General features: G+C 46.7%; 1 protein-coding gene across 1 annotated transcript in view; it reads left to right on the top strand.

The window, feature by feature from the left end:
• The window catches only part of cntfr (ciliary neurotrophic factor receptor), a 663,571-nt gene that overhangs the window by 570,064 nt on the left and 80,986 nt on the right, over positions 1-12,521 (top strand). The window contains exon 6 of the mRNA XM_065007697.1: positions 1,325-1,488. Coding sequence (XP_064863769.1) covers positions 1,325-1,488 — 164 coding nt within the window. The remainder of the gene's footprint in view (positions 1-1,324; positions 1,489-12,521) is intronic.

The raw sequence follows: 12,521 nt of genomic DNA, 5'->3' as shown, positions 1-12,521 counted from the left end.
GACAGGGCCTTCAGAGATCCTACCCAGCCCCCAGAAGGCCTTCAGAGATCCTACCCAGCCCCCAGAAGGTCTTCCGAGATCCTACCCAGCCCCCAGAAGGCCTTTTAGAGGTCCTACCTGGCCCCCCGAGAGCCTTTCAGATGTCCTACCCAGCCCACAGAGGTCCTACCCAGGTCCCCCAGGGCCTTCAGAGGTCCTACCCAGCCCCCAAAGGGCCTTCAGAGGTCATAACCAGCCCCCAGAGGGCCTTCAGAGGTCCTACCCAGCCCCCAGAGGACCTACAGAGGTCCTACCCAGGTTCGACAGGGCCTTCAAAAATCCTACCCAGCCCCCAGAAGGCCTTCAGAGATCCTACCCAGCTCCCAGAAGGCATTCAGAGGTCCTACCCAGCCCCCAGAGGGCCTTCAGAGGTCCTACCCAGCCCCCAGAGGGCCTTCAGAGGTGCTACCCAGGTTTGACAGGGCCTTCAGAGATCCTACCCAGACCCCAGAAGGCCTTCAGAGATCCTACCCAGCCCCCAGAAGGCCTTCAGAGGTCCTACCCATTCCTCAGAGGGCCTTTTAGAGGTCCTACCTGGCCCCCCGAGAGCCTTTCAGATGTCCTACCCAGCCCACAGAGGTCCAACCCAGGTCCCCCAGGGCCTTCAGAGGTCCTACCCATTCCTCAGAGGGCCTTTTAGAGGTCCTACCTGGCCCCCCGAGAGTCTTTCAGATGTCCTACCCAGCCCACAGAGGTCCTACCCAGCCCCCAGAGGGCCTTCAGAGGTCCTACCCAGCCCCCAGAGGGCCTTCAGAGGTCCTACCCAGCCCCCAGAGGGCCTTCAGAGGTCCTACCCAGGTCCCGAGGTCCTTCACAGGTCCTACCCAGGTTTGAAAGGGCCTTCAGAGGTCCTACCCAGCCCCCAGAAGGCCTTCAGAGGTGCTACCCAGCCCCCAGAGGGCCTTCAGAATTTCTACCGAGGTCCCCCGATGGCCTTCAAAGTTCCTACCCAGGTCCCCCAGAGAGCCTTCAGAGGTCCTACCCAGCACCCAGGGGGCCTTCAGAGCTCTTACCCAGTCCAGAGGACCCGGGGCACCAATTGTTACCACTGCTCTTCATTCTCCATTTGGTCTTTCTCTATGTCTCACACCTGATGAAATTCCTGTTTGTCCTCTAAACATCCATCAATTTGTCCATGTGATGATCTGTATTCCACAAAGTCTTTCTCTGTGCTGTGACTACATGCCCACTGTCCTGTACTGTGTCCCAAAACGGTCTCCAGCTAGGTCAATGTCCCTGTGTACTGTATTGTCTAATGTGTTGTGTCTCCTCTCTCCCCCTGCAGTGAAGCCAGACCCCCCTGAAAAGGTGGTGGCCACGCCCATCCCTAACAACGTTCGTCGTCTGGAGGTCACCTGGAATAGCCCTTCTACCTGGCCAGATGTAGAGAACTTCCCCCTGAAGTACTTCCTACGATACAGGCCCCTCATCAGAGACCAGTGGCAACACGTGAGTTATAGATACACATGTAACACACACACATACTCAACACACACTCAAAAATGACTGGTAAACTATCCAAGACCTGCTCAGTTAATCCCTACCATTGTGACAATGAGTTGTCATAATGCTGCATCAAATGTACATGATCCTAGGGCATTGGCAAACACAATGTAAGTAATTTAATTTATGTACCCTTAATTGCAACAAATTCATCTGTTTATCCTACAGCTAAATTTCGATATACTTTGTTATCCCCCATTTATTCAAGCTTTACCTTTGTTTTGTCCGTTAGCTGCAGAATAAACCTTTATTTTGGCAGTTAGCTGTGGCATGAAACTTTAGCAAAGATGATTAATGTACAGAATAAGTCATGTAACTGACTTCTGCGCTGAAGCCAGAGGTCAGATTCCGTACATCACTGGTTGATTGTGTTTGCAGAATGTTAGGCTATGTATTGATTAAGCTAGCTATATTACAGAGGACAGGGCAAAAAAAAAATCCAAGACAATATAGTGTATTATTGATTCAAAAGGTAATGAAAAAGGTGATGAACTAGACGGTGAACTAGGCGGTGAAACAGGTGGTGAACTTGGAGATGAACTAGGAGATGAACTAGGAGATGAACTAGGAGTTGAAATAGGTGGTGAACTGGGAGGTGAACTAGGTGATGAACTAGGAGGTGAACTAGGTGATGAACTAGGAGGTGAACTAGGTGATGAACTAGGAGGTGAACTAGGTGATGAACTAGGAGGTGAACTAGGTGATGAACTAGGAGGGGAACTAGGTGATGAACTAGGTGGTGAAATAGGTGATGAACTAGGTGGAAAAATAGTTGATGAACTAGGAGGTGAACTAGGTTGTGAAATAGGAGATGAACTAGATGATGAACTATTAGGTGAACTAGGTGGTGAACTAGGTGGTGAACTAGGTGGTAAATTAGGTGATGAACTAGGTGAACTAGGTGATGAACATGTTGATGAACTAGGAGGTGAACTAGGAGGTGAACTAGGAGGTGAACTAGGTGATGAACTAGGTGGTGAACTAGGAGGTGAACTAGGAGATGAACTAGGTGTTGAACTAGGAGATGAACTAGGTGATAAACTAGGAGGTGAACTAGGAGATGAACTAGGAAGTGGATTAGGCTGTGAACTAGGCAGCGAACAAGGCAGGGAACAAAGCGGTGAACTAGGTGCTGAACTAGGCGGTGAACTAGGTGGTGAACTAGGCGGTGAACTAGGTGGTGAACTAGGTGGTGAACTAGGTGGTGAACTATGCAGTGAACTAGGTGGTGAACTAGGCGGTGAACTAGGTGGTGAACTAGGTGGTGAACTAGGTGGTGAACTATGCAGTGAACTAGGTGGTGAACTAGGCGGTGAACTAGGTGGTGAACTATGCAGTGAACTAGGTGGTGAACTAGGCGGTGAACTAGGTGGTGAACTATGCAGTGAACTAGGTGGTGAACTAGGCGATGAACTATGCGGTGAACTAGGCGGTGAATTAGGTGGTGAACTAGGTGGAAAACTAGGTGGTGAACTAGGAGGGGAACTAGGTGATGAACTATGAGGTAAACTAGGAGGTGAACTTGGTGATGAACTAGGAGATGAACTAGGTGGTGAACTAGGAGGTGAACTAGGAGATGAACTAGGAGGTGAACTAGGCTGTGAACTAGGCGGTGAACTAGGAGATGAACTAGGAGATGAACTCGGTGGTGAACTAGGTCGTGAAGTTGAGGTGAACTAAGAGATTTTCTAGGTGGTGAACTAGGTGGTGAATTAGGTGATGAACTAGGTGGTGAATTTGTTGATGAACTAGGAGATGAACTAGGTGATGAACTAAGAGGGGAATTAGGTGATGAACTTGTTGGGGAACTAGGTTCTGAACTAGGTTGTGAACTAGGTGGCGAACTAGGTGGTGAACTAGGTGGTGATCTAGGTGGTGAACTAGGAGATTAACTAGTTGATGAACTAGGAGGTGAACTAGGAGGTGAACTAGGTGATGAACTAGGTGTTGTAAGACAATGCGTTCCACCGACTCCTCATGAACAACTTATTTCAGTGTGATCACATTCTGCATAGATGTTTCATTTATAAGTTGTGGTAATGTTCACGTCAGGTCGTTGAGAGGTTGTTGTGATGAATGGATTCATCCTAAATGGCACCCTATTCCCTGTGAATAGGGTTGTGAAATGGGACGTACACAGGGCACAGCAGGGTTCATGTTTCTATCTGGACAAAAGCCTGTTAAACTGAATATGGAATGTGTTCTAAACTGTCACTCAAAAGCTTTCTCCACAATAACATGCTTGGGAAAAGCTTACTCCGTCAGAGCAGAATGTCAGGAAGAGTTTTCACAATGATATGGTAATAAGTTACACGTGTGACCCCCGCACTGTGAAATGTCTTTAATGGGAATGTACGCCAGGGGTTTTGAAAGGTTTCTCTTTCTCACTCTTCAAAACAATCCATCCAACTCACATTGACAACAGATTTAGTCAAGCCATCAGCAATTGCAATTTGTTAACGCTTGATATGCCATGTTTATGACAACCCAATGTGTGTGATGCTTATATCTGTTGAAATGCTATTGTTCTTAAACTGATTAATCCAAAAAGAAGACGACTACGGATGAATCATGCTGTCATGTTGTCATGCTGTCATGCTGTGTGTTAAATCATTCACCAGCGTTTAATAAGGTTGAAGGGTAATATTTACTGCCCGTATAATTTATTCTGCTCCACATGGAGAATACCAATGTACCATTCTCATCTCTAGCAAATGGTAGACCAACACACACACACACACACACACACACACACACACGCACACAAATACGCACAGACACACCCATACATACACACACACACCATTCACATGCACGGACAGACACACATTCACACAAAGATTCACGCAAACGCACACACGCACACACACACACACACACACACACACACACACACACACACACACACACACACGCACACACACGCACACACACGCACACACACACACACACACACACACACGTACAAAGAAAATGACTCAGGTAAAAGTGAAAGTCACCCAGTAAAATACTGCTGTGTAAAAGTCTAGAATAATGTAGTTTTAAATATACATCAGTGTCAAAAGTCAGGGCATAAAGTATATAAAAATTCCTTGTATTACGCAAACCAGGTGGCATCATTTCATGTGTATTTAGTGAGTCCATCAGATCAGAGGCTGTAGGGATGTTTAGTGAGTCCTCCAGACCAGAGGCAGTAGGGATGACCAGGGATGTTCTCTGTTTAGTGAGTCCACCAGATCAGAGGCAGTAGGGATGACCAGGGATGTTCTCTGTTTAGTGAGTCCACCAGATCAGAGGCAGTAGGGATGACCAGGGATGTTCTCTGTTTAGTGAGTCCACCAGATCAGAGGCAGTAGGGATGACCAGGGATGTTCTCTGTTTAGTGAGTCCACCAGATCAGAGGCAGCAGGGATGTTTAGTGAGTCCATCAGATCAGAGGCTGTAGTTATGACCAGGAATGTTCTCTGTTTAGGTGAACAATAGGTAAGTAAATCAATAAAAACAACAGTAAAAAGACAGTGAAAAAAAACTGTTGTAAGGCTATATACAGTACCGAGGCTACATACAGACACCGGTAAGTCGGGCTGATTGAGGTAGTATGTACATGTAGGTAGGGTTAAAGTGACTATGCATATACTGTATGATGAACAGAGAGTAGCAGTAGCGTAAAAGAGGGGTTGGAGTGGGCACAATGCAAATAGTCCGGGTAGCCATTATGGCTTGGGGGTAAAAACTGTTGAGAAGCATTTTTGTCCTAGTCTTGGCACTCCAGTACTGCTTGCCATGCGGTAGTAGAGAGAACAGTCTATGACTGGGGTGGCTGGGGTCTTTGACAATTTTTAGGGTCTTCCTCTGACACCGCCTGGTGTAGAGGTCCTGGATGGCAGGCAGCTTGGCCCCAGTAATGTACTGAGCCATATGCACTACCCTCTATAGTGCCTTGTGGTCAGAGGCAGAGCAATTGTCGTACCAGACAGTGATGCAACCAGTCAGGATGCTCTCTATGTTGCAGCTGTAGAACCTTTTGGTGAGGGAAAAGGCTTTGTCGTGCCTTCTTCACGACTATCTTGGTGTGTTTGGACCATTGTAGTTTGTTAGTAATGTGGACACCAAGGAATTTGAAGCTCTCAACCTGCTCCAATACAGCCCCGTCAATGAGAATGGGGGCGTGCTCAGTCCTCCTTTCCCTGTAGTCCACAATCAACTCCTTAGTCTTGGTTACGTTGAGGGATAGGTTGTTATTCTGGCACCATCCGGCCAGGTCTCTGACCTCCTCCCTATAGGCTGTCTTGTCGTTGTCGATGATCAGGCCTACCACTGTTGTGTCATCTGCAAACTTAATGATGGTGTTGGAGTCGTGCCTGGCCATGCAGTCGTGGGTGAACAGGGAGTACAGGAGGGGACTGAGCACGCACCCCTGGGGGGCTCGAGTGTTGAGGATCAGCGTGGCAGATGTATTGCTACCTACCCTCACCACCTGGGGGTGGCCCGTCAGGAAGTCCAGGATCCAGTTGCAGAGGGAGGTATTTAGTCCCAGGGTCCTTAGCTTAGTGATGAGCTTTGAGGGTAGTATGGTGTTAAACCCTGAGCTGTAGTCAATGAACAGCATTCTCACGTAAGTGTTCCTTTTGTCCAGGAGGGAAAGGTCAGTGTGGAGTGCAATAAAGATTGTCATCTGTGGATCTGTGGATCTGTTAGGGCGGTATGCAAATTGGAGTGGGTCTAGCGTTTCTGGGATAATGGTGTTGATGTGAGCCATTACCAGCCTTTCAAAGCACTTCATGGCTACGGACGTGAGTGCTACGGGTCTATAGTCATTTAGGGAAGTTGCCTTCTTATTCTTGGGCACAGGGACTATGGTGGTCTGCTTGAAACATGTTGGTATTGCAGAAGTTGAAGATGTCAGTGAAGACACCTGTCAGTTGGTCAGCACATGCCCGGAGCACACGTCCTGGTAATCCATCTGGCCCTGCAGCCTTGTGAATGTTGACCTGTTTCCATTTCTTACTCACGTCAGCTACGGAGAGCATGATCACACAGTCTTTCGGAACAGTTGATTCTCTCATGCATGACTCAGTGTTGCTTGCCTCGAAGAGAGCACAGAAGTGATTTAGCTCTTCTGGTAGGCTCGTGTCACTGGGCAGCTCGCGGCTGTGCTCCCCTTTATAGTTTGCAAGCCCTGCCACATAAGACGAGCGTTGGCGATGGTGAAGTATGATTCAATCTTAGCCCTGTATTGACGCGTTGCCTGTTTGATGGTTCGTTGCAGGACATAGCAGGATTTATTTTAAGCTTCCGGGTTAGAGTCCCGCACCTTAATCGGTAGCTCTAGCCTTTAGCTCAGTGCAAATGTTGCCTGTAATTCATGGCTTCTGGTTGGGGTATGTAGGTACAGTCACTGTGAGGACGTCGTCCCCAATGCACTTATTGATAAAGCCAGTAACTGATGTGCTGTACTCCTCAATGCTATCGGAAAAATCCCGGAACATGTTCCAGTCTGTGATAGAAAAACCGTCCTGTAGGTTAGCATATACTTCATCTGACCACTTTTTTATAGATCGAGCCACTGGTGCTTCCTGCTTTAATTTTTGCTTGTAAGCGGGAATCAGGAGGATAGAGTTGTGGTCGGATTTACCAAATGGAGGGCGAGGGAGAGCTTTGTACGTGTCTCTGTGTGTGGAGTACAGGTGATCTAGATATTTTTTCCCTCTGGTTACACATTTAACATGTTGATATAAATTAGGTAGAACTGATTTAAGTTTCCCTGCATTAATGTCTCCGGCCTCTAGGAGCGCCGCCTATGGGTGAGTGGTTTCCTGTTTGCTTATTTCCTTATACAGCTGACTGAGTGTCTTCCAGATATCCAGAAGCTCTTTGTCTAATCCGAGGTGAGTGATCTCTGTCCTGATATCTAGAAGCTCTTTGTCTAATCCGAAATGAGTGATCACTGTCCTGATATCCAGAAGCTCTTTGTCTAATCCGAGGTGAGTGATCGCTGTCCTGATATCCAGAAGCTCTTTGTCTAATCCGAGGTGAGTGATTGCTGTCCCAAATCGGTGAATTGGATCATGTTTTGTCCTGTTCAGCATTCAAAATGGAATGTTTACATTGAGATTCTGGCATAAATGGCACCCTATTCCTTATTGGCTCAGGTCAAAAGTAGTGTACTATATAGGGAATAGGGTTCCATAGGGCTCTGTTCTAAAGTAGTGCACTATATAGGGAATAGGGTTCCATAGGGCTCTGTTCTAAAGTAGTGCACTATATAGGGAATAGGGTCCCATAGGGCTCTGGTCTAAAGTAGTGTACTATATAGGGAAAGCAGACGCATTATACCTGATACCAGACCCATTATACCTGATAGCAGACACATTATACCTGATACCAGACCTCCATCCATTATACCTGATACCAGACCCATTATACCTGATACCAGACCCATTATACCTGATACCAGACCTCCATCCATTATACCTGATACCAGACCCATTATACCTGATACCAGACCTCCATCCATTATACCTGATACCAGACCCATTATACCTGATACCAGACCTCCATCCATTATACCTGATACCAGACCCATTATACCTGATACCAGACCCATTATACCTGATACCAGACCTCCATCCATTATACCTGATACCAGACCTCCATCCATTATACCTGATACCAGACCCATTATACCTATACCAGACCTCCATCCATTATACCTGATACCAGACCCATTATACCTGATACCAGACCCATTATACCTGATACCAGACCTCCATCCATTATACCTGATACCAGACCCATTATACCTGATACCAGACCCATTATACCTGATACCAGACCTCCATCCATTATACCTGATACCAGACCCATTATAACTGATACCAGACCCATTATACCTGATACCAGACCCATTATACCTGATACCAGACCTCCATCCATTATACCTGATACCAGACCCATTATACCTGATACCAGACCCATTATACCTGATACCAGACCTCCATCCATTATACCTGATACCAGACCTCCATCCATTATACCTGATACCAGACCTCCATCCATTATACCTGATACCAGACCCATTATACCTGATACCAGACCTCCATCCATTATACCTGATACCAGACCTCCACCCATTATACCTGATACCAGACCCATTATACCTGATACCAGACCTCCATCCATTATACCTGATACCAGACGCATTATACCTGATACCAGACCCATTATACCTGATACCAGACCTCCATCCATTATACCTGATACCAGACCCATTATACCTGATACCAGACCTCCATCCATTATACCTGATACCAGACCCATTATACCTGATACCAGACCCATTATACCTGATACCAGACCTCCATCCATTATACCTGATACCAGACCTCCATCCATTATACCTGATACCAGACCCATTATACCTATACCAGACCTCCATCCATTATACCTGATACCAGACCCATTATACCTGATACCAGACCCATTATACCTGATACCAGACCTCCATCCATTATACCTGATACCAGACCCATTATACCTGATACCAGACCCATTATACCTGATACCAGACCTCCATCCATTATACCTGATACCAGACCCATTATAACTGATACCAGACCCATTATACCTGATACCAGACCCATTATACCTGATACCAGACCTCCATCCATTATACCTGATACCAGACCCATTATACCTGATACCAGACCCATTATACCTGATACCAGACCTCCATCCATTATACCTGATACCAGACCTCCATCCATTATACCTGATACCAGACCTCCATCCATTATACCTGATACCAGACCCATTATACCTGATACCAGACCTCCATCCATTATACCTGATACCAGACCTCCACCCATTATACCTGATACCAGACCCATTATACCTGATACCAGACCTCCATCCATTATACCTGATACCAGACGCATTATACCTGATAGCAGACCCATTATACCTGATACCAGACCTCCATCCATTATACCTGATACCAGACCCATTATACCTGATAGCAGACACATTATACCTGATACCAGACCTCCATCCATTATACCTGATACCAGACCCATTATACCTGATACCAGACCCATTATACCTGATACCAGACCCATTATACCTGATACCAGACCTCCATCCATTATACCTGATACCAGACCCATTATACCTGATACCAGACCCATTATACCTGATACCAGACCTCCATCCATTATACCTGATACCAGACCCATTATACCTGATACCAGACCCATTATACCTGATACCAGACCTCCATCCATTATACCTGATACCAGACCCATTATAACTGATACCAGACCCATTATACCTGATACCAGACCCATTATACCTGATACCAGACCTCCATCCATTATACCTGATACCAGACCCATTATACCTGATACCAGACCCATTATACCTGATACCAGACCTCCATCCATTATACCTGATACCAGACCTCCATCCATTATACCTGATACCAGACCTCCATCCATTATACCTGATACCAGACCCATTATACCTGATACCAGACCTCCATCCATTATACCTGATACCAGACCTCCACCCATTATACCTGATACCAGACCCATTATACCTGATACCAGACCTCCATCCATTATACCTGATACCAGACCCATTATACCTGATACCAGACCCATTATACCTGATACCAGACCTCCATCCATTATACCTGATACCAGACCCATTATACCTGATACCAGACCTCCATCCATTATACCTGATACCAGACCTCCACCCATTATACCTGATACCAGACCCATTATACCTGATACCAGACCTCCATCCATTATACCTGATACCAGACCCATTATACCTGATACCAGACCTCCATCCATTATACCTGATACCAGACCCATTATACCTGATACCAGACCCATTATACCTGATACCAGACCCATTATACCTGATACCAGACCCATTATACCTGATACCAGACCTCCATCCATTATACCTGATACCAGACCCATTATACCTGATACCAGACCCATTATACCTGATACCAGACCTCCATCCATTATACCTGATACCAGACCTCCATCCATTATACCTGATACCAGACCCATTATACCTGATACCAGACCTCCATCCATTATACCTGATACCAGACCCATTATACCTGATACCAGACCCATTATACCTGATACCAGACCTCCATCCATTATACCTGATACCAGACCCATTATACCTGATACCAGACCCATTATACCTGATACCAGACCCAATATACCTGATACCAGACCTCCATCCATTATACCTGATACCAGACCCATTATACCTGATACCAGACCCATTACACCTGATACCAGACCCATTATACCTGATACCAGACCTCCATCCATTATACCTGATACCAGACCCATTATACCTGATACCAGACCTCCATCCATTATACCTGATACCAGACCTCCATCCATTATACCTGATACCAGACCCATTAAACCTGATAGCAGACCCATTATACCTGATACCAGACCTGCTCTTATCCTCTCCTCTCATCTGTCTTCTCTTCTCCTGTCCTTTCTTCTAGTCTAAATTCGCCTTTCCTCTATTCTAATCTCCTCTCTTCTACTCTGTTCACCTCTTCTCGCCTCTAATTTCTTCTCTCCTCTTCTCCTCTCTTCTCTTCTCCTATCCTTTCCTTTCCATTCCTCTCTTCTCCTCTCCTCTCATCTCTTTTCCTGTCCTCTCTCCTCCTCTCTTCTCCTTTCTCATGCCATCTCCATAAATTATGCATTGTAATTTGAGGACCCATCTAACCTTGGCTTGATGGCCTCAGCTCAGTTCAGGTCTGATGGTCTGTTGTGTTCACTAGGGCCAAACAGACACATCAGTCCTCCTTGGCCACGGCACAGAATGATGGAAGCATCTGGATGCATCCCAAATCTATAGTGCCCTTTGGGCCCTGGTCAAAATGAATGCACTATAAAGGGAATAGGGTGACATTTGGACTGCTGTAGTTTCTACACCAGGGCCAATGAGATTAGACTGCAGTAGTCTCTGCCCCAGGGCCAATCAGATTAGACTGCAGTAGTCTCTGCCCCAGGGCCAATCAGATTAGACGGCAGTAGTCTCTGCCCCAGGGCCAATCAGATGAGACTGCTGTAGTCTCTGCCCCAGGGCCAATCATATTAGACTGCAGTAGTCTCTGCCCCAGGGCCAATCATATTAGACTCCATTAGTCTCTGCCCCAGGGCCAATCATATTAGACTGCTGTAGTCTCTACCCCAGGGCCAATCAGATTAGACTGCTGTAGTCTCCGCCCCAGGGCCAATCATATTAGACTGCTGTAGTCTCTACACCCGGGCCAATCATATTAGACTGCTGTAGTCTCTACCCCAGGGCCAATCAGATTAGACTGCTGTAGTCTCCACCCCAGGGTCAATCATATTAGACTGCTGTAGTCTCTACCCCAGGGCCAATCATATTAGACTGCTGAAGTCTCTACCCCGGGGCCAATCATATTAGACTGCTGTAGTCTCTACCCCAGGGCCAATCATATTAGACTGCAGTAGTTTCCGCCCCAGGGCCAATCATATTTGACTGCAGTAGTTTCCGCCCCAGGGCCAATCATATTAGACTGCAGTAGTTTCCGCCCCAGGGCCACTCATATTAGGCTGCAGTAGTCTCTGCCCCAAGGCCACTAATATTAGACTGCAGTAGTCTCTGTCCCAGGGTCACTCATATTCGACTGCAGTAGTCTCTGTCCCAGGGCCACTCATATTCGACTGCAGTAGTCTCTGTCCCAGGGTCACTCATATTCGACTGCAGTAGTCTCTGTCCCAGGGTCACTCATGTTAGACTGCAGTAGTCTCTGTCCCAGGGTCACTCATGTTAGACTGCAGAAGTCTCTGTCCCAGTGCCTCTCATATTAGAAGGCAGTAGTCTCCGCAACCAGGGCCAATCAGATTAGACTGCTGCAGGGCCAATAGACTGCTCATATTAGACTGCTGTAGTCT

Source organism: Oncorhynchus nerka, linkage group LG22 (genome assembly GCF_034236695.1).
Source record: "Oncorhynchus nerka isolate Pitt River linkage group LG22, Oner_Uvic_2.0, whole genome shotgun sequence".
Classification (NCBI taxonomy): domain Eukaryota; kingdom Metazoa; phylum Chordata; class Actinopteri; order Salmoniformes; family Salmonidae; genus Oncorhynchus; species Oncorhynchus nerka.
Note: the sequence above shows the minus strand (reverse complement) of the source record. Positions and strands in the feature narration are given on the sequence as shown.